Source organism: Nycticebus coucang, chromosome 8, assembly GCF_027406575.1.
Source record: "Nycticebus coucang isolate mNycCou1 chromosome 8, mNycCou1.pri, whole genome shotgun sequence".
Classification (NCBI taxonomy): Eukaryota; Metazoa; Chordata; class Mammalia; order Primates; family Lorisidae; genus Nycticebus; species Nycticebus coucang.
The window spans coordinates 132356406-132379823 of record NC_069787.1 but is presented as its reverse complement, the minus strand read 5'-3'; the positions used below and the strand labels follow the sequence as shown (position 1 = coordinate 132379823).

The 23418-nt window shown below is 37.8% G+C and overlaps 1 protein-coding gene across 1 annotated transcript in view; it reads left to right on the top strand.

The window, feature by feature from the left end:
• Positions 1-23418, top strand: part of ZBBX (zinc finger B-box domain containing) — a 122612-nt gene that overhangs the window by 61144 nt on the left and 38050 nt on the right. Inside the window, exons 11-17 of the mRNA XM_053598858.1 lie at positions 3621-3736; positions 4092-4192; positions 5491-5570; positions 7232-7377; positions 13248-13552; positions 19601-19754; positions 21160-21162. Coding sequence (XP_053454833.1) covers positions 3621-3736; positions 4092-4192; positions 5491-5570; positions 7232-7377; positions 13248-13552; positions 19601-19754; positions 21160-21162 — 905 coding nt within the window. The remainder of the gene's footprint in view (positions 1-3620; positions 3737-4091; positions 4193-5490; positions 5571-7231; positions 7378-13247; positions 13553-19600; positions 19755-21159; positions 21163-23418) is intronic.

The window sequence follows — 23418 nt, the reverse complement described above, 5'->3', positions numbered from 1 at the left end:
AGATCACTTCGAGATACCGATTGCAATCCCTTTGGGTATACACCCAGCAGCAGGATTGCGGTGTATTGTGTATTGATTGTGGTGGTTGTATTTTTAGGGTTTTTTTTTTTATTATTAAATCATAGCTGTGTACATTAATGTGATCATGGGGCACCATACACTGGTTTTATAGACCATTTGACACATTTTCATCACACTGGTTAACATAGCCTTCCTGGCTTTTTCTTAGTTATTATGTTGAGACATTTACATTCTACATTTAGTAAGTTTGTAAGATGCGCTGTGGGGGATGAACATCTGATGCTGCGGCTTACAGCATGGCTGAGACATGATTAGGAGCTGCACGGACAATTTCAGCACCTGAAAAATGCCTTGTACCTGTAATCAATATGTATTGATAGATCTTTATCCTCCCAGATTTTTTGAAGTATAACTGATAAAAATTATACCTGTTTAAGGTGTACAAGGAGGTGCTTCGATAAACATTGTGAATAGTTACCACAGTTAAGATAATTAATGTTTGCTTTATCTCACACACAGTTATTAATTTTCTGTGTGTGGTGAGGACCCTTAAGATCTCCTGTGGTAACTGTGTTGTGTATTAGATCTCCAGGACTTACTCATCCTGCATAACTGAAGCTCGTGTGCCCAGTGACCAGCACTCTCCTCAGTACCCCACCCCTTGGCCTGGCAACCACTTACACATGTGCTGTCTGGTTTTGCGTTCAATGTGTTTAGATTCCACATGCCAGTGAGATCATACAGCATTTGTCTTTTCGTGTTTGGCTTAGTACAAGTAGTGTGATGTCCTTCAAGCGATAGAAGTGACCTAAGTTGAACAGATAAATAGAAAATATTATATTTCTGTGTGTGTGTACATACATACTTACATACACACATATACGTACAGTGAAATGTGCGGCCTTAAGAATAAAGTCTGCCAGCTATGACAACACAACCACACTGATTGACCTCAACAGCAACATTTCCAGTGCAGCTGTCAATCTAGAAAGGCTACGTCAAAGAATACGGAAGATTTGGATCAAGCATTTTAATGGTAGATGTTAGCAGTTAGCTGCTCTTCTGGCCCCAGTTCCCCTACTCTTTTCATTGGTAATAATCCTCAATTCTATCTGATCCCCCAAAGCAGTTTTTATACTTCTGAGAGTGGATATGAGACCCATCATTTAAAAAACCTCCCCTGGCCACTCGGATGCAGATGGCCATGGACGGTTCACACACAGGTTTAGAGCCACGCCTCTGCATTTCCCCAGCTGATGGGTCAATGCTCTCAATAAATATTTTCAAAATTTTAAAAAGGGAAAATATGGTTATTACCATTGTAAATGATATTTTCATCTTTTATTCATGTACCAAAATCTTTTTAAAAGAAACATTTTTTTTTTCTTGTTGATTTTGAGTTCTTTGCAGATTCTGGATATTTGTCTTTTATCAGATGTGCAGATTGCGACTATTTGCTCCCATGTTGTAGGTTTTCTTTTTGCCTGGTTGATTATTTCCTTAAGTATGCTGAAGCTTTTTAATTTAATCAGCTCTCATGTATTTATTTCATTGCTGTTGTAATGGCCATTGGGATCTATATATGCAAAGGAAAAGAAGTCTTTTTATTAAGAAGATACCTGTACTCCTGTATTTACTGGAACACAGTTCACAGTAGCAAAGATGTGGAATCAGCCCAAGTGCCCGTCAATTCATAAGTGGACAGACAAATGTGGTATAGGTACCCCATGGAGTACCACTCAGCCAGGAAAAAGGGTGGGGTCATGCCATTGGTAGCAATTTGTGAGGAATTTGAGACCAATAGTCTAAATGAAGTATCTCAAGAATGGAAAAACAAACACCAAATATACTTTCCAGTAGACTGGAACTGACAGATGGGCACACAGGAGCATAGAGGGGAGAAAAAGTCATAGGAAATCAAACAGCGGCGGGGGAGGGAGGATCCGAACCCACCAACAGGTCCAGGGAACACCCCACGAATGATGGGCAGCCCCGACTCAGGCCACATATCAAAAACATTTGTTCCCTCTTAATATTTTGAAATTTAAAAAAAAAAGAGAGAAATGATAAAATAATATAATGTATAATAAAATATATTACTGCTAGGGTTCTGATAACCGGAATCCATACTTGATCACTGACTAGTTATTTGTTCTTGGGCAAATCATTCAGATTTTCTTGGCCCAGGTTTTCCCATTTGTAAAATATAGAGTTTAAAAAAAAAATTACAGAGGCGATTAATCTCCAATACTTCATTATCTTAATTCCGTAAGTCACTGTTCCAGGGCCTTTGCTCATAAAATTAGAAGCTTTTACAGTTTACCAAGAAGCAGTATCTGAACAGAAGTACTTTCATATGTGTAGGAGGAAATTTAGTTTGGTAGATCCAGGTCAGAGGGGAAAGAAGTTTCTTGTGTCCCGAGGCCAGGTTATCTTTGAGCATAAACCATTTAATATTTGTATCTATCACTTAACTAAATTATAGATGTAAGATGCTGTGCTCATCAAATTTGTTAAGACACAAAATTAAATAGTACATGAATATCTGATAGACTTCTGGTATATTTATGTGCAGCCTTATATATAAAAAAAAAGTTTATATTGGGATGGGCATCATCATAGTCTACCAGAACATTATCAAATTTTTAGTGCCTTTGCAAGTTGCAGAAAAGGCAGTAAATTTAAAGTAAGAACACAGTCATGACCGCGGACTTGGCCTTGGAGAAGCAGACTGCTGCTTTCAAGCTCCCCTTCTGCATTCACTATCCAATGACGGAAGAAGTTGCTCCACAGCTTGTGTCCCAGTTTCATCAACTATAACATTAAGACAACATTAGTGCCCATCTAATATTTACTAAAATTTAATATACCAAAATTAGTAAGAACACCACCTGGTACATTTTAAGCTCTGCCTTTTACCTGGGGACCTCATGAGCTCACATGGTCTCTGCAGCTGTGTATCGTGCTGAACGGTGACCCCTCCCCCCCGCTCAACAATCTGGGACAGTTCTCTGTAACCACACACATACTCTCAACCGGGAGATTCCCTGGGCTTCAGTGCCTTCCATATGAAATGGGTGCATCAATTTCCCTGGTTAATCGGGTAATCGATGCCACAGCCAGAACGCCTCACATTCGTATCTCAGGAACCTGTTTTATGACCCCGCTGGTGTGGTGAAAGTTTAGACAAATACCCTCGGGTTCCCCTGCAGTTCATTCAGAAAATGCCAAGACTGTAAGATAAAACTCACATTCATAAATTAGCTTTTTAAACAGCATGGTATGTTTTATGGACTCCACGTGGCTTTTGAGAGAACACCAACCTCTATCATAACTTTGATTTTCATCTCAAACGAAAAGCAGTGGGATGTGCAATTTTAAAATGTTGGCCGATGCCAAGTTGATTTACAGACGTTTTTGTTTAGTAAATGAAGAGTCTGTTACGCAGTTGCCGTTATGTTCTTTGAGTAAAAGGAGCAGTTATGGTTTCGTCATTAATTTTGTATACTTGCTCCTTTGATAAATAAATCAAGATCTTGTTTGGGAAAGGCTCGGATAATGTGCATTAGTGCTGGAACCGCTTCTTTCTCATCCTGCAGGACTCCAGAAGAGCAGCTCCTGAATGTGCTGCCCAACATGGTTATACAGCCGCGTGAAACCACCACCAGTGAGAAACAGATTCCGCAAAGGGAAAATAAGGAGGAGGATAGTGACGGTTAGTTTGGATGTGATTAGAAATTTTTAAAAGTTGTTATTTCAAATCATGTACACTAAGTATTAACCAGCATCTACTTTTTTTTCGTTAATGTATCCTTCTCAATTGCATTATGTGATCTTTTACGTCTGGTTAAAAATGTTGCATGCTCACTGCTTACCACTCTCTGGATTTACTTTGCCTACTTTAAATGGCTTCATTTACAAATCAGATGCTCAGAAGACATGTATTTCACTCGACCTGAATTTATCTCTTGTGTGGCTGCACAGAACACCACCCTTTAATGCTGGTTATATTAGTTGAAGGAAATTGTCAAGAAAGATTTGATAATATCATTATAAATCTTATTTCCTAGTTGAAGAAACCGAAGTACAACAGCTGAATCTTTTTCTGCCAGTTGAAGACTTAAACACAGAGAGACCTGAACCATCTCTAAAGATAGTCGAGCTGGATGATGTGAGTGTATATCGACCATTCATGCACTTTATTACATAGCTGCATGCTGTTTCCAGGAAGACGTCTTTCATAACTAGCATAGTTTCGCAGCAGGTCTCAACCCGTGGGTCACAACCCCTTTGGGGGCTGAATGACCCTTTCACAGGAGTCCGCCTAAGACTATCCTGCATATCGGATATTTACATCATGATTCCTAACAGTACCCAAATTACAGTTATGAAGTAGCAGCGAAAATAATTTTATGGTTGGGGGTCACCACAATATGAGGAACTATATTAAAGGGTCATGGCATTAGGAAGGTTGAGAACCACTGGTTTAGCAGGAAATGTACAAGTGCTTGAATTTAAATATGGTGATGAGAATGAAACAATATATTTTTTTTTTTTGTAGAGAGTAAATTTGTGAGCTGAATTGGCATTGTCTTTTTTTTGAAGCATGCAGTGTGGGGAATCACTATTTTAACTTACAGAAATGTGATTTGGTGTTTTGTCAGCTTAGTTATGTCATCAGGATTTTTAGCAAAGCTCAATCTCATTACGTGATATCTATTTAATAACATTTAAGTGAAAACTTAGTTTTTTGAATGCCATTTGATATTTTCTGTGTAAAGAAAGAAATGATATTTAAGATTTAAAAGGTTTGAGATAATGATAACTTGAACACAAACCTCTAGAAAATACAAACAGAATCAGCGAGGGTCATTGCCAGTCAGAGCTGAAGCTCCAGGCCAGAGTTTCAGGATGCAACAACAGAGTTGGGCATTTCTGATTTTCTGGGCATTTGGGAGCCGAGGGAGCCTCTGGCCCTTGGTATTACTTTTGCTGCAATTGTCACAGAAAAAGACAAGAATAGAGAAGACTGTTTAAACGCACCTTTCTTCTTTATATTGATAGAATTATATAGCTTCTGCTTTTTTTTTTTTTTTTTTTCCTTTTGCCTAGCAACTTTTATTCCTCTTCTGGATAAATTGGAGAAATTGAACAAATAACACACACCCAGACACCATCACACTGTGTTAATTAAATGATTAATACATACAAGAGTAAACTTACGCCTTGCCAGTCAGGCAACGAAGAGCTCCTCAGTCACTAAACCGCTTGGCAGTTAGCACTTACTGTGTTGAATGAAAATTCTTTTTGTTTAGTTTTCTTGGAACTCGTGTGCTGTAAAATATAACTAGAGCTCTCATGACATCATTGGTGGGAGGAAGGCACTCTAAATTTCAGCTATACATTTCTTGGTTAATGTATAACAAATTTATTGTACATACTTACATTGTGTAACATGCATTTAATAAGACATATGAAGAGGAATTTGAAGAATCTGGAAACACTGCGCCTTACAAAGTGGAATTAGCTGAGGCAGACCGTCAACAAAGGTAAGAGCTTTCTTATTTACTTTGTATGCGTATTAAAACCCATGCCAGAAAAACACCAACTATCTTTTCAAATGGGAAATTCACTGCATAAAAAACATGCAACTTTAATAATGCTAGGGTATGGTTTACAAAAGCCATATTTGCAATTGTGTGCAATATTGCTAATATTGAACAATATTTAGCAATTAGGAAATTGTCTATTATGATATGTTTGTACCCCCGCTAACATTTGGATCATTATGAATTTAGGAATAGCCTTATTTAAAAGTGTTTGGCCAAGCCCAACGTGTTTCTTGGGAGCATTCTGATTTTCTCCAAAGATACTCTGGATACTTCTTACCTTAGTTTGCTATAAACCCTAAATGAAAAAGTTTTATACATAAGAGATTGAGATACTAAAAGAGCTTCTATAGTATGGACTGGTTCCCATTTTTTTGATGCGTGATAAAATAAAGAAAGGCAATATAATGTTTGGCTTTGTAATTGTTTTGTAGAATTTCCTCATTTCCAAATGAAAAATAGTATCTAAATGTGTCTGTTAATAATGTTAAAAATTACTCAAGTCTTTTTTGCTGTTGAAATGTTAGTATTTCAGGTGTTTGACTACAAAGCATAAACTTGATTGAACAGTGGGATGAAGCTCCTATTAAGAGTCCCTGATACCAATTCTTTGTTTTGGTTAACTTGGGGACCTGTCAGTATTTTCCAACAACTCTGGGGCTGAGTGATGCCCTTGGGCTGAAAAAGCCCCATGTTTATATGCAAAGACCGAGATATCTAGCAACAAATGTAGTTTGGGAGCTGGGTTTTGGCAGGAGATAACTTTTTGTTTAGCAGATCACAGGTTTGTGTTATGCAATTCCGTATCTCCAAGGAAATGAACGGCATTTCTGTTCTCTAATTTGATTCTTTGATATATCTTACCTTGTGTCTCTGTTTCGACTCCTATCTATGGTGTTGAAGAAGGTGGAAGAAGTTCCTGATCATGGTTTGGAAGGAGTTCTTCAGTTTTGGTTTGGAGGTGCCCGTAGGACCACATTAACTTGATTGTTCTCCTGGGGATGCTGAGGAACTTTTTGGTTAATTATAATCCATGAGTTTTCTGGTAGTCCTCTGTAAAGCTTACACAAATATCAAGGATTATTACATATACTACGTATTATTCAATTCTAAAGAATGTTGTTTAATTGCAACTATGCTTGTAGATAGTAATCATGATTAAACATTGACGTCTAAACACCCCCTGCGGCTTTTTACCTCTAATAGATCAATGATGAACAAATATGTTTGTAGTAGTAAAACCTTGATTTCCTAAGTTTTTTATGAGCTTGAAGGATGACACTCCATTTTTGGAAGAAAGCGAGAAATCAAACTTATTTTGGAATGTTTTAAAATAGAACTTTTCTATTTAAATTTTGCAGTTAAAATGGATTTGGCTTGGTTACCCACTGCTTTGCATCCATTACGTAAAGATGAGTCAGTTACCCGTGGTTTAGAAATGTGTCCACAGTAAGGTTAACACAAATATTAAGTTAAGGTAAACAGCCAGGCTCCAGCAGGGTTTTACTACTTTTGTTTCAATAAACTGAGTGGTTTTTATTTTCTTCTTTGTGTGACATTTCTCTCAGCTCCTTTCCTTTGCTCGTCCCTGCGCATGGAAGTTACGCATTTCATGATTATCAGAAGAACGGTTTGCCATACGAACTTCACACCCATCAACTTCGTATTTTCAACAAGGGGAAAACAGAGCTCTTACATCTTTGTTTGAGAAACAGCTCTACCTCCTGTAAAAATAATTCAAAAGGTAGCCTTTTATTACTGCTTCACACGATTCACCTGTTCATGTTGGTAATCGCATGCAACCAATAGCGCTGCTTGTCTGTTCTGCTGCTCGTTTTAAAACCAGAAAATGTAGCACTCAGAAGAAAATTAGTTGAAAATATATGATTTTCTAGAAAATATGGTTTTTAGTCAATGGACAACGGTATTTGTAGCCATAAGAAAAATAAGCCAATATAGATCTCTAAAAGTGACTGTGGACTGAATTGTAAGGATAACACGGAAGGCCTCTTAATGACAAAAGTCTGACGCCTTGTTGCCTTCACATGCATTACATATATCTTCCAAAAATATTCAAACCTGATAAAAAGCTTCATATGGGACAAAACCTAAATGAAACAAATTGCCTTCTTTATATTTCTGTTGTCACCAGTAGTTTCTTTGGGTTCTGTGGATTAGAATGCTGTGTGCATGCGACTGTTTCCATTTTCATACAGTGAGATCATCGTTTAAAGAAGTCAAGGTATCCTGGCCTTGGAGTCGTATTTTGTTTCTATTTCTACCTTTCAATCTCGACATGACCTTGAGCATGTCACTAGCTAACACACAGGAACTAGATAAACGTCAGGCTTTATTTTATGTATTATATTTGGTTTACATAGTTTTTTCAGAAAAACCCAAACATGTATCTTATGTGAAGAGAGTGAGAGATACCAGAGGAGTGTTGAAAGTGAATAGTTACAAAACTGGGGATGACTTCCTGATTGGGAAGAAGATGGAAAACAGCAAATTTGTGGTAATTCTGCTGGTCTGCTGGTCTGCTGGTCATAACGTTTTCAACTACCAGGCCACTAAATCATTATGGCTGAGTATGAACTGTACGAACCACACCAGTGTGGGAATTTAGGATCGATCCTGGTCCAGATGTGGTCTGGAAGATGAGTGGGGTTTCACCAAGTAGAGCACGGAGCACCTGTTGGCTTAGGGAGAATGGGGAACATGATTGCCCACACAGTGTTATAAATACACACACACACACACACGTACATGAACCTAAAACTGCTCTAAATATCTCTCTATATAGATATAAATAGATATAGACGTGTACGTACATACACAGCAAAACTGAGCGAAGAGCACAGAGAGTCCCTGTACACTCATTTCCTCCCACCCCACCCCCACCTCCTGGCCCGAGCGCGCACAGCTTCCCCCGTTACCAATGCCCCACACGAGGGGGCTGCATTTGTTTCAAACAGTTGACTCTGTACTGACACAATATTATAATTCAAAGTACATAGTTTACCTCCCCCCCATTCACTCTTGGTGTCATGCATTTTATGTTAATGACAAGTATACACCATCTGTAGTACCATACGGAATCGTTTCCAGGTTCTAAAAATCCTCTGTGCTCTGTTCCTCCCTCCCTCCCCCTAACTCCTGGCAATCACTGGTCATGCGCTATCGACACAGTTTTGCCTTTTCCAGGGTGTCATGTAGTTGGAAACTTAGAGGACGTAGCTTTGGCTAATTGGTTTCTCTCAGTCACAGGTATTCCAAGTTTCCCAAGTTGTCCCTTGGCTACACAGCTCATTTATTTCTAGCACTGAATCATACTCCAGTGCGTAGATGTGCCTTGCTTTGTTGATCCATTCCCCTAAGGAAGGACATCTTAGTTGTTTGCAAGCTTTGGCAATTATCAATAAGGCTGCTCTAAGTGGCCGTGTCTTGGTTTTTGTTTGGACATACGCTTTCAACTCATTTGTGCAAATACCAAGAAGCACAGTTGCTGGGTCAGATGGTGAGAGCATGTTTGGTTATGTAAGACATGGACAGACTCTAAGTGGCTCTCCTACTTCACAGTCCCACCAGAGTGAATGAGAACCCTCACTCTTCCTCACCCCCGACGTCCTGTGCTGGTGTCCGCGTCTCAGATTCTTGCCGTGCTCGTAAGTGTGCAGTGACACCTCACTGCTGTTTATCCCCTAAAGACACGGGATCCTCGGCATCTTCTAATATCCTTATTCACCATCTGTGTACCTGCTTTGTTGAGGTGTCTGTTCAGGCCTTTGCTTATTATTTGATTCAGTTGTTTGTTTTGTCACTGTTGAGTTTTAGGAATTATTTGTGTATTTTGGATAGTACTATTGTATCAGATGAGTCTTTTCCAAATGTTTTTTTTCAGTCTGTGGCTTGTCTTCTCACTATCTGAAAAGTGTTCTTCACAGAGCAGAAGTCTGAAGTTTGTCTTATCCCTTTCTTCTTAGATGTGTCTAAAAAGTTATTGTCATACCCAAGGTCATCTAGATTCTATCGTGTGTTATCTGTTGGGAGCGTCATGCTTTTGAACTTTACATTTAGGTCTATAATCCATTTTCAGTTTAATTTTTTTCCCCCTAAAAAAGGTCTCATTCTTCCACACAAGGTGGAGTGCAGTGATGCAGTCACAGCTCACAGCAACCTCCAGCTCCTGGGCTCGAGCCACACTCTTGCCTCAGATGCCTAAGTAGCTGGGACGACAGGCATGTATCACCCACCACACCCAGATAATTTTTTTTTTAATTTTTGGTAGAGGCAGGATCTACCAGATGGCCTCAAATTCCCGGCCTCAAGCTATCCCTTGCTTCAGTGTCCCGAAGTGCTTGGAAGACGCTGTGAGCCACTAAGCCTGGATGATTTTCAGTTAATTTTTGTGAAGGATTTAAGGTCTGTATCTAGATTTATTTTTTTTGGATGTGGATATCAAGTTGTTTTATTTGTTAAAGGACTCTCTTTTCTCCACTGCACTGCCTTTGCTCCTTTACCAAGATTGGTGGCTGTATTTATATGCATTCACTCTGGGCCCCTATTGTGTTCCATTGGTCTATTTGTCCACATTTACACCAATGCGGCAGCACCCTGTCTTAACTATTGTATATTCATAGTGACTCTTAAAGTAGCCAGGTGTCAATCTTTTCACTTTTTCTTCTTGTTTAATACTGTGTTGGCTGTCCCAGGCCATTTTTTTTCCTAAGAAGACTAAGTTTCTAAGAAATTTCTTAGAACTAGTTTAACAATATCCACAAAGTAAGTTGGGATTTGAATTGCAATTGCAGTGGATCTATAGATCAAGTTAGGAAAAACTAGTATACTGACAAGATTAATTCTTCCCATCTATAAATACAGTAATTTCTTTTTTCTTTTTTTTGCCTATTTAGTTCTTTACTTTCTTTTATCAAAACTTTATAGTTTTTTATATGGATTTTGTACGTAATTTGTTCAATTTGTACTTAAGTATGTCGTTTTTTGAGTGCTAATATAAATGGTCAGTCTTATGTTTTAAGTTTCCACTTGTTCATTACCAGTATCTTGAATGTTAACAATGAGTCCTTCAACCTCACTATAATTTCTGATCAGTTCCGGGTGTCTTTCTGGTGTTTCTCTTGGGCTTTCCACATGGATAATCATGTCATCTGTGAAAAAAGACGGATTTCTTACTTGTCATTTTATATATGTTTTGTTTCCTTTTCTTGACTTATTGTATTAGCCAGGATTTCCAGTGTGATACTGAGAAGTACTGGTGAGTGGGGGATGATCTTGGCCCATTGCAGATTTCTCACCATTAAACATGATGTTATCTATAGGGGTTTCTTTTTGTAGATGCTCTTTATCAAATTAGGGAAGTTCCCTTCTCTTTCTAGTTTGTTGAGAGTTTTTCTCATGGATTGGTGTTGAATTCTGTCAAATACTTTTCCTGCATTTCTTGGTATGATCCTGTGATCTAGGTCATGGGTCAGATTGATATTTAAATGTTGAGCCATCATTTTTGTGACACATTTTGAAATAATAGACTAACTGCCACATCTACTTTCTGGATTGCATTTTTAGCATTATTAAAATACTGTTTGATTACTTTTCAGTAACCCAATGGATCCTGTTAGTGAAATATTTAAATCCTATAGAAATAATTTAACATAGGCTATGGCATCTTTTTCTTCCAAACAATCAGATAATGTCTATTGTGGTTTAAGAATTAACTACAGCATTACTGTGAAACTTTTATTCATGTTGAATAGCCTTTCTATCTTTATTCTAACAGTATTTCTCTAACATACTATTTTATTGCTCACAATACATGTGCTGTTAAAGAAGCGACTGTGGTTAGAAATGGAAGTTCTAAATACTGAACATAATTGTCAAGTTATATGGACATTTGATTGCAACGAGTAAGTCATTTGGGCTGTAAAGAAGAACGTCCATCACTGGGACCAAATTAGCAAAAGCTCCTATTATTTTATTGTCTACTTATATTTGTTTTGGAAAAAGAATAAGGGATAACCAGATGAAGCTATATTCAATCAGGGTAATGATATGCACACTTTTATTTAAATTGAAAGCAGTACAGCATAAATATCTTTAAAGAATTTTTGTTCTTCAGAAAACAAAGACCAGGGTTTGGCCCCTGGCTGTGCATCCAGACCACCTAGGGAGCTTAATGGGTGAAAATTTACAAGACCAGCACCTGAGGCCCTTTCTTGGCATCTGTTTTAATTGGTTTGGGGTCAGGTGCATACCCTGACAATTTTATTTATTTATTTATTTATTATTTTATTTTATTTTTTTATTTTTTATTAAATCATAGCTGTGTACATTAGTATGATCATGGGGCACCATACACTTGGTTCATAGACCGTTTGACACATTTTCATCACACTAGTTAACATAGCTTTCCTGGCATTTTCTTAGTTATTTTGCTAAGACCTTTACATTCCACATTTACTAAGATTCACATATACCCTTGTAAAATGCACGGCACGTGTAATCCCATTAATCCCTCTCCCTCCACCTCCCTCTCCCCTCCCTCCCCTCCCTTTCCCCCTTCTCCCTATTCCTAGATTATAACTGGGTTATAGCTTTCATGTGAAGGTCCTACATTAGTTTCATAATAAGGGTGAGTACACTGGGTACTTTTTCTTCAATTCTTGAGACACTTTACTAAGAAGAATATGTTCCAGCTCCATCCATGTAAACATGAAAAAGGTAAAGTCTCCATCTTTCTTTAAAGCTGCATAATATTCCATGGTGTACATATACCACAATTTATTAATCCATTCGTGGATCGATGGGCACTTGGATATGGAGAACACTTAGAGATCTAAAAATAGATCTGCCATTCAATCCTATAATCCCTCTACTGGGCATATACCCAGAAGACCAAAAAATCACATCATAACAAAGATATTTGCATCAGAACATTTATTGCAGCCCTATTCATAATTGCTAAGTCATGGAAAAATACCCTGACAATTTTTAAGTGTACCTGTGGATGATTTCTTTGTGGAGCCTGGTTGAAAAAGTATTTAAAGCAGACATCACGAGTTGGGCGACTGATATAATCTTGCTCATTCTGAAGCTTTCTAGAGGCAACGTCCTTGCTGCACTTTCTCTGGCCTGCCAACTGGAGCTGTCCTTTCCTCTGGAAGATTTCTCTGTGGACTGTCCTGACTTCTAGGCATGCTAAGGGAAAGAGGTAGAACGTGGAAGGAATGTTCCCTGTGCATTACTTTTCATAAATTATGGTTGTAAAATCTGAGTGGAAGTGGGGGTGGGGAAGTGAGAATTGAACTACTTCATTTCTATCAAGCCAATAGAATTCAGTCTATTCTGAAGAAAAAAATGCATCGGTTTTAAGATTCCATTACAAAATAAATTCTTGCTTCTTTCCAATAGTTTGCGTCATTCATATTGACTAAGTACGTGGATTGTGATTCACCAGGTATGAATGTAAGCCAGGAAAGGTAACAGTCAGTGAAGGCGAAGTAGTGTTACTTGACAAAGATGTTTTACTGCACAACTGTTAGTTTATAAACAGTTTAATTTGTTTAAATTTATTCATGTCCCTTTTGTAAACTGTATTTGCAGGAACTTCAAACACAGATTTTGACAGCCTTGTAGATCTTGATGTTTATTCTTCTGACAGTGAAAAATCTGGGGAAATCCATGTATTTGAAAGAAAATTAAAAGAGAAAAGAGTAGATATAAAAAGTAATCAAGAGTCTGATGGTTCCTGTGTATCACCTGAGAACAAAGATTATTTGCCAAGTGTAGATTTAGAAAAACGTTTCATTGAGGAGGAATTGTCTCAAGACATTAAACGGTCCTTGGAATTTAACAATCTGAATGGGAGACCATATGATGATGATTCCAAAATCACACCGTCACTACTGGTAAATCTCTATTATGTTTATTATATTAAAATTTAATAAGAAATCACATAAGAAAATGTCATAGGGACACAATGCCTTCTTAAGTTACTTTCCACTAGACTTAAAATGTGCTGCCTTATATTATTAAGAAAGAGGTAAAGAGCGACTCATCTGGGAAAGAACATGAATGGAATGGCTTCTGTAACAACTTTTAATATGGTAAATGCCATTTTAACAAATAGTTTTCTGCAACAAATAAGACTTGAAGGCCCACCTGATACACCGTGGTGAGAGTGCTGTGACCTTTTCAAATGAAATTCATTATTATGAATAATACAGTAAAATAAATCCTTTTTAGAATAATACAGTAATAATACAATAATAAATCCTTTTTAGCTTTTTGCTATAGCATAGTTACTGGTTAAAAATGAAATGAATGAAGATAGAACCAGTCTTTGTGGCTTAATGTAAGTACAAGGTGAAGAAGATCATTCTTTCACGAATGTGGCTGACAAGGAAATAGAGGTGTAGTTTTCACTTCTCATCAGAGAAGCAAATAGTAAATATCGCATTATTGGATTGTTGACAAATTTCAAAACTGTATTTGACCCTTAAGTCCATACGCCGGGAAACTTTAGTCGTTGTGATCATTACTAATAAAATGTTTGAAAATTAGGTAAGTCAAACATTTTAACAACACTTAGCAGTCCTTTACGCTTCTGTGGTGCCCCCCACTGAAGAGGGGACGCAAAGCTCAGCCAGGTGCTGCCTTGTCACTGTGCCAGGGAGATGGGAATGTGGAACTGAGCCGAGAACTCAGATTCCAAAAATTCTGCTCAGTCACTGACGTCGTGCACTAGGAGAAATGAGAAATGCCCAGAGGTTCAACAAGATTAAAGGAAACTGATTCCTGCAGGGAATCTCGGTTGTGTTAATGAAGCATTGAACTGACAGGTGGAAATCGTGTGCTTTCATTTAGCATAAATTCAGATATACCTGCCCAAACACACGTTTGATAGATATTTCTTGTTTGGAATCTTCGAGCCAAGAAATTAACATTTTTGTTAACCGTGCCTTTACTACCCGATGCATCTGGCAGAGGAAGGTCCTAATGACATTCTAGAAAGACATCCTCACAAGTTATCCCACAATAAATTCTCCAAAATCAAACCCCCACTTCAGATGGACTTACCTTCTGCCTCCTCAAATGGGGAAAAAAGCATTGGTCCTAGCTGGAATTTGAGCAAACCGAGCAAACAGGAGCTCCCGTCTCCCAGCTTCTGCGAGACGTCATGGATAGAGCTGGCTGACATGTGCGCACACTGTGGCTTGTGGACAGGAAAGGACTTCTGGCCTCAGACAACCCAAGTCTTTTAACCGGGGAGGACAGTAAGCCTGCCTGAGCTTTGCCCTAAGTGAAGATATTACCTTTATTACACTGAATAGTAAACAAACCTGCTCTCTGCTCTATAAAGGGGCACAATGTCCACCCTGTGTGATTATATTTAAAATACCTGAAGATGGAAAAGGAATCGGGACACTTCGGAATAATACACTGTGCACCTCTCTATTTATGAAAGCCAGTAAAAAGTTCCAAGATTTAAATTATATTCATTGAAATTATAACTAAATAGAATAAACAGCATATTAAATGTGAATAAATATATTAGTAACCTGGAAGGTAAATTTTTAAAAATTTATCTTGTATTGCATCAAAGATACATAAAGAATTACCAAGACTACATAATATTAACAAAGGGTAATTCCAGAGCCATTAAAATAAAAACATATTCACAGTATCACTTGTATTTTTGAGACGTGATAACATGATAAACAGTCTTAAATGGAACCAGAGATAATGGAAGTTTATCTCCAAAAAACAATTACTGTTTAGGCAGGAAAATGCTCATATGTAGCAGCAACTTACAGCCTCAACAGCATAATAGTGTCATGTCTCTAATATTGTAAGAGAATTGACTAACAATCTAGAGATCTAAGGTACAAAACTATCATTCAAGACAGAGTGAAATCATGATATGCCTAGACTGAGGCTCAGGTAATGTGCTTCTTACTACGCTCTTTGAAAGGCCGATGAAGGATCTGCTTTCAGGATGAAGGAAGTTGAACCAAGAAGGAAGAGAAGCTGGAAGAAATGGAGTGTGGGGGGGTGTCAGATATATCCAATGTATTATAAAATAATTATTATCACGCCCAATTTGAGAAGAAAATAAATTTGAATGTGAATAATATACAGCCATAACTTACAAGACTAGTGGGTATGATTAGAGTTAAAACTACCAAGGTCTTATATTGTGAAGAAGGGTGGGATCATTAACTGTAGTGTTTTAGAAAATTATACATGTGATGTACAGTTATATACATCATAAATGTACTTTGGATTACAGTTAAAATATTACAGTTACAATGCATTATCCAAAACAATAGGAAAATGGGAATGGGGGTATAGAAACTTAATTAATTGAAATAGGAGAGAAATGCATCAAAGAAAAAATAGTGTGGTAAGTGTTAGGAGTAAAATTCCTCTTGTCTCTCTCAGGCTTTGGCACATCTTTTGAGAAAAGCACTGGCTCCCTTTGTTCCAAACTGTCTTTTCAAGGTTGCTTTTATAGCAAACAGCCTTGGAAGATAGAGATTGTGTCTCTCTCTAAGAGCAAATATGTTTACTGTCCAGTATCATAAAGGTGATATCTTCCTGTGACTGAGGCTTCCTGCCCTGTATAAAAGAATTGGGTTCCCTAATTACTGACATTAATTGTATGACAATACCTACATCTTTAAAGTATTTCATAATAAAAAATGTAGCGTTAAAAAGCTTCTATGTGCCTTTGACCCCTTATACTACTATTGTAAAAAAAAAATGTTGCTTTGTTCAATGTGGTAAATGATGAGATTATTGAATGCAGTGCTTTATACATAGTAAATTATTTAGAAAGTAATTACTCAAATTTACTGAAATAATTTCACCCGATTTATTGCGGGTCTGTGAGAATTTTCCAGTATTACAGACCTGGGTCTTGATAAGACTCTGCATGTAGCACAGCTATTTTGATTTCTGCATTGTATAACATAATTACTGCTTAGGTATGTTTTAAGAAGGCAGTGATTACCTAATTTTAGGTGAGGACACTCCGAGTCATGGGCAGTGATGTGCTTTTCTGGACAGGGCTATTTGCCCCTTTCTCTTGGTCTTCTCATAAAGGGGAGGGGACTGAGGTTTGTCACAAGGAGGGTGCAGAATCAGAGTGACCCCTGCCCACCCGGGCCCTGATTCAGTTCTCTGTATGTAGAGAGCAGTAACGACTGGTCAAAGGCCGTCAGAGAAAATTTGACACCCATCCAGCTCTGTTTACCAGGGCATGAAAACTGGTTGATTATCTTGCTAAGATGTCTCCTTCATTCACCCCCTTGCTCCGTTTTTACCTCTGTCTGCTGTTCTCCCTGTGTGGGTGTCTGGTTGAGTGTTTGCTGTTCCCCTCTCTTTCTTCTAACCTCTTCCTCACCCGTAAGCTCTCGACAGAGGGCTGTCCCTTCCTACTTCTCCAAATCTCCATGTGCTAAACTCTCGGGAAAGAGTCTTCAGTTCAGCGAGAGAAGGGTAAGGAAATGTGTGTTGATCTTGGGCCCTGGGAACCTCCAATTGGGGTAGTTAGTCCGGTGACTGCTTCCCCTCCGACTTCCTGGGCTGCTCTCAAGGATCGGAGCTGTGAGGGCAGCTGCGACTTGTATAGCTCCCCCCCTAAACCCCAGCAGTCTTCCTCTACATCAGCAGTTCTCAACCCATGGGTCACGACCCACAGGAACTGTAATAAAGGGCCACAGTATTAGGAAGGTTGAGAACCATTGCTCTACATGTAACTCCCTGCCAGATCAATGTGAAAGGTGTATAAGTAACTTCAGAGGTTTATTCAAAGAAAAGTGTGTTTAGTTAGCACTTATTGTTTTAGTTCATTTAAAACTATAAATTGTTCAGCATCAGCTATATTCTGTTAAAACAGAACTGAATGAGCATCTAAAATGCTCAGGAATCCATAGCGTCCTCCCCAGCTCCAATCTGTTAGAATAATCGAAAGCCCGCATTTTCTATATTGCCTTACATGGTTACTGTGTTTTCAATTAGATGAGACTAAGTGTAGCCCTGTCCAGCCCTGCCCAGTGGTCAGGTGTCTGTGTGTCCACTAGAGGGTGTCAGATGGAGAGCCTTGAACTATGTTCAGGAAGAATCAGTCTGTCATAGGATTTTAAGGAATCCTCAATAAAGGAATGAATCTACAACTTGAGGGCTACCCTTTTTATAAATAAAATAAACAATATTTTAATCCATTCGTATCTAATTTTCTGTGAGGACTAAAAAAATGTAACTAGTTTCACAGAAATGGTCCACTACTTGTAATAGGATTAAAACCGAGTGGGGAAGGTTCTGAGATCCTCCCGGAGCTGCTGCTCCCTAGAGAAAGAAAGGCCAGACTCTGCAAAGAAGGAAGTTGTTGGGGAGAGACCGAGGGGCTACAAAACAAAGGGGGACCCACAGGGGGCTGTAAAGAGACCTTTCTACGGACCATCAGGAGAATGGGCATTTGACAGTCTGCAGACTAAATTCTCACTTTTGAATAGTTCAGCAGTTGAACCTGCTTCCTTTTCATCCTTAACTAGACCTGAGCTGTTTTTATTTATTTATTTTTATTGTTGGGGATTCATTGAGGGTACAATAAGCCAGGTGACCTGAGCTATTTTTAATCCTCCTGCTCCAGGAGAAGCCATTCACTGAGCAGAGACTGCTCAGACGTCTACTGTGCTCCGTCCAAATTGCCTGTGACACCGTTCATTTTGCACTTCAGTTTTCACCAATTGATTCCTTGGGAGGGTGGAACTTCCTCTGGAGTAATGATGCACTAAGTTGCAGGGTGGCAGCTGGGACGAGCATGGACCAGTCAGAGGTCCTTTCTTCTTGTTCTGATACTTCAAACAGTTAACTTCATGAGTTTGCACAAAAAGCAAAACAGAATCTGATTACTCTAAATCTTATCTGCAAACCAAGACTCATAAAACACTTCCAGGTTTGCAGCTGCATAATTCAAATGTGCAATTCTCTCACTAGAGTTGAGGGAATGCTGTCATTGTTGGTAAATGTTTGGGGGTAGCCAGGGAAGGCATCCCAAGAGTGGGGACTTGGATTTGTCTTCCTTGGTCACTAGCTTTGTTTTGTAATATGTTTTCATTTAAATGATTTATAAATTTGTAGAGCATTATAGAAATTTGCTTTATACTGTTTAATCCATTGAAACAGACTATATTGGGCGTTAGACCCATTAAGTAATTGTTAAATACTGATAGCTACTTTGATTATATATTAAGCTCATCTGGAGTTCCTACTGCTGAATTCCTAATCAGAATTTTCCTAATCAGATTCATGTTTTTTTTTTAAAACAATCCCAGTGATAGTCTATCCCAGAATAAGACCATATAAGAATGAATTGACAGGGTGGTAGACTAAGCCTAGACTTCAAATCAGCCACATCTATATTCAAAGCCTAAGTCTGCTGGCTTCTAGCTCTATAAGGCTATTCAGACGTCAGAGCTCTGGCGTCAGTTTCCTACTTGTATTATATATTTGTTTCATGATGTGTATTTTGTTAACTTGCCTTTTGTCTCCAATGTGGTTGGACTTATATTACTGTTGGTATCTTACTTTCATCTTTGAAATAATTTTGTGTTTAGACAAAGGCCCTAGTTGAAGGGCTCTGTAAGTGAAAGACCCTATGTATTCCAGAAAAATGTATGCGTAAAGACCTTGAGGGAAGGAAATAAACAGCAGAAGAGAGAAATGATGACTTTCTTCTATTTTACTGACTTCTGTCCTTGCCTTGATGAGAACGTTCAGATAACTGTTCTAATATAAATGTCGTGTTCTCAGTTGTCTCCAGAGTGAGAACCTAAACTTGGTAAGGGCAGAATTCATGTCACGTTATAGCTGGTGTTTGGTGAGTGAATGTGCTTCTTTTTAATGAAGTAGAAAATAAATTTAATTTTGTTGAATGTTTTGTTTCCTAGTTGTTACAAGACATAGCCCTCCGAAGTCAACCTACAGCTGAACAGTATCAAGGACTTCAGGGATTCTTTATTTTTGATAAAAACGAAAGAGTCAACTTACTTCCTTCTCATAGTTTAGAATGCAGTTGTCCCAATACTAGGATTACATTGGCAGGTAAATTCATACAAAATCTGATGACCAGCTTAACAAATTTCTAACTTTTTTTTTTTTTTTTTTGTAATTTATTGTTTCAGGTTCATTGAGGGTACAAAGAATTAAGTTACACTGTTTGCATTTGTTAGATAAAGTCCTTGTTATAGTTGTGTACCATCCCCAAGAGGCGTGCCCTACACCATGACACCCCTCCCCATCCCTCCTCCCCTCTCCCGGATCCCTTATTCCCCTGCCCCCCACCTTGAATTGATTTGAGTTTTTCTCTTATGAGGGTGTGTATTAGATCATCCACTGGCTTCATATTAGAGTTGAGCACACTGGATTCTTGCCTCTCCATTCTCATGATGGTTTACTAAGAAGAATGTGTTCTAACTCTAACTCATTTTTTTTTTAATTAATTTTTTTTTTGTAGAGACAGAGTCTCACTTTATGGCGGTCGGTAGCGTGCCGTGGCCTCACACAGCTCACAGCAACCTCCAACTCCTGGGCTTAAGCGATTCTCCTGCCTCAGTTTCCCGAGTAGCTGGGACTACAGGCGCCCGCCACAACGCCCGGCTATTTTTTGGTTGCAGTTTGGCCGGGGCCGGGTTTAAACCCATCACCCTCGGTATATGGGGCCGGCGCCTTACCGACTGAGCCACAGGCGCCGCCCCTAACTCATTTTTTTTAAGACTCTGCCTTCATATTAGGAAATACTCAACAATTCTGTTCAATGAATGAAATAATTTCTTTCTTGTCTAACTAGAATTATTAACCTTGTGTGAGTTGCCTTATATTTATATTTAAGGCTACCATCATAAGGAGATAAACATGACTCTGTTAAAATTGGTGAAAGATTATTTTTAAATTCAGAGAAATGTGGTTCTTACTAAATTGTGAAATAATAGAAACTCTTTGAATCACTCTACCAACTGTTAGGTATTATTATACACCGATCTTGAATTCTGTCTTGAATGTATCTCAAAACCTCAGGATCTGTGAAATTTCTCAGACATCCGTCATTTCCCTTTTTTCCCCACTTTTGTATTGTGGTAGAATATACATAACATATAAATTAGCATCTTAATCATTTGTAATTTTATAGTTCAGTAGCATCAAACACATCACCACTATTCATCTCTAGAACTATTTTTATCTTGCAAAACTGAGACTCTGTACCAATTAAACAGTCAGCCATCATCTTCCCTGCCCCCAGATCCTAACAACACCATTCTTTCTTTTTTCTATTATTTTGACTACTCTTAAGTACCTTATATAAGTGGAGTCATACAGTACTTTGGCCTTTTTTGTGACTAGTTTTTATTTCACTTAGGATAGTGTCCTCAGGTTTCTGCACAATGAAGCATATGTCAGAATTTCCTTTCTATTTCATAAAGAAATAAAAAATGTCAAAAAGTGAAGATAGAGGGTCTGAAGTTCTGTGTGTCCAGCTTCTTGTTTAGGAAACACCCAGTCCCAAGACTCTGTGGAATGTAGTTTGTAAGTCACTGTTAAAGTTTAAAGGTATTTGTTTTTAAAGAAGCATTCCCCCTGTTCAAGGCTGAATAATACTCCACTGTAATGGATATACCAGAAACACTTGGCCATCAGTAGACACTTGGGGGTGACTTCTACATTTTAGCTATTGTGAATAATGCTGCTAAGAACATGAGTCCTACAATAGCTCTTCAAGATTCTGCCTTAAATTCTACTGGGTATAAACCCCAAAGTGGAATTGCCATATTATACAATAATTTGATTTTTAATTTTGTGAGGAACAGCCATAACATTTTCCATAGTTCATATTTATGCCAGTAGGACACAAGAGTTCTTGACAATACTTGTTATTTTTTATTTTTTCAAATACTTGTTCTCCTGGATCTCAGATGGCACATGTAGTATCACGTTAGTTTATATTTGCATTTTTGTAACAATTAATGATATTAAGCATCTTTTCATGTGCTTTTTTACCATTTGTATACCCTCTTAAGAAAAACATCTATTTGAGCCCCTTGCTCATTTTTAATGGGTTTACTAATTTTATTGTTGAGTTTTAAGTTTTTCATTGTAGTCTGGATGTTATTTCCTTAGAAGACATGCATCTTCCCATTCTTTGGGTTGCCTATTTACTCTTTGATAATATTTTTTGATGGAGATTTTAAACATTTTTCTTAAAGTACAACTTGTACTAAGTTTTGTTGCTGTTTGCTCTTGTGCTTTCAGAATCGTATTTAAGAACTCAGTTCCAAATCCAGTATCATATAGCTTTTGCCCTACAATTTCCTCTAAAAGTTTTATAGTTTTAGATCTCAGGCAGTGTGCTTAGGTCTTTGATCCATTTTGAGTTAATTTTGTATGTGGTATTAGGTAAAGTTCCAGATTCATTCTTTTGCATATGAGTATTAGGCATTTTAGAACTATTTGTTGAACAGACTCCTCCTCCCCCATTGAAAGACCTCAGCATCCTTGTCCAAAATGATTTGACTAAGACAATAGATTGTGTGTGTGCTCACCATGAGAAAGTTGATAAACATGTGAGGTACGGCACATATGAATTAGCTTGATTTAGCCATTCCACAATGTTTGTGTATTTCAAAATGCCATGTCTTACACCATGATTATATATAACTTTTGTGCAATTGTAACGATGTTTGACCGTATGTGTGGGTTTATTTATGGGTGGTCTATTCCTTGGATCTGTATGTCTGTCTTTGTGCCAGTACCATGCTGTTTTGATTAGTGTACCTTTGTAATTAAGTTTTAAAATCAGAAAGCATGAGTCCTACAGCTTTGTTCTTGTTTTTCAAGATTATTACTGAGGGTCCCTTGTGACTCCCTATGAAATTCAGGATGGATTTGTGTATTGCTACAAAAATAATGTCATTGGGTTTTTTTTTTTTTCCTTTTTTTTGGCTAAGGCTGGGTTTGAACCCACCACCTCTGGCATATGGCACCAGCACCCTACTCCTTTGAGCCACAGGTGCTGCCTGTCATTGTTTTTTTTTTTATGGTAATTACACTGAATCTATTGATTGTGTTGGTAGTATTGACACCTTAACACCCTCAAGTCTTCCAATCCTTGAACATAGGCATGTTTCCAATTACTTATGTCTTCTTTAATTTATTTTGGTAATGCTTTATAGGTGTTACTTTCCAAGTCTTTTACCCCATTGGTTAATTCCTAAGTGTTTGATTCTTTTCAATGATATTGTAAATGGAATTGCTTTCTCAATTTTTTTCCAGATTGTTCATTGTCAATGTTTATAGAAATGCAATTGGTTTTTGCCTCTTAACTTTATATCCTGCTACCTGGATGAGCTCATTTATTTGTTCTAACAGGGTGTTTGTTTGTTTGTTTGTTTTTAATGAAATCTTTAGTTTTCTACTTCAGATCACATTATCTGTGAGCAAGAATAATTTTACTTCTTACCCTCCAATTTTTATGCCTCTTATTTTTTTTCTTCCCTAAATGTTCTGACTAGAAGTTCTAATATTGTGTTGGATAGAAATGGTGAAAGCAGCCTCCCCTGCTCACTCCAGAACTTAGCAGGGAAGCTTTTAGTTTTTCACCATTGATTATGTTTGCTGTGAATTTTTCATGCATGGCTTTTATTATGTGAAGGCAGTTTCCTTCTGTTCCTGGTTTTCGGAGTGTTCTTATAAAACAGTATTGAATTTTTCAAAT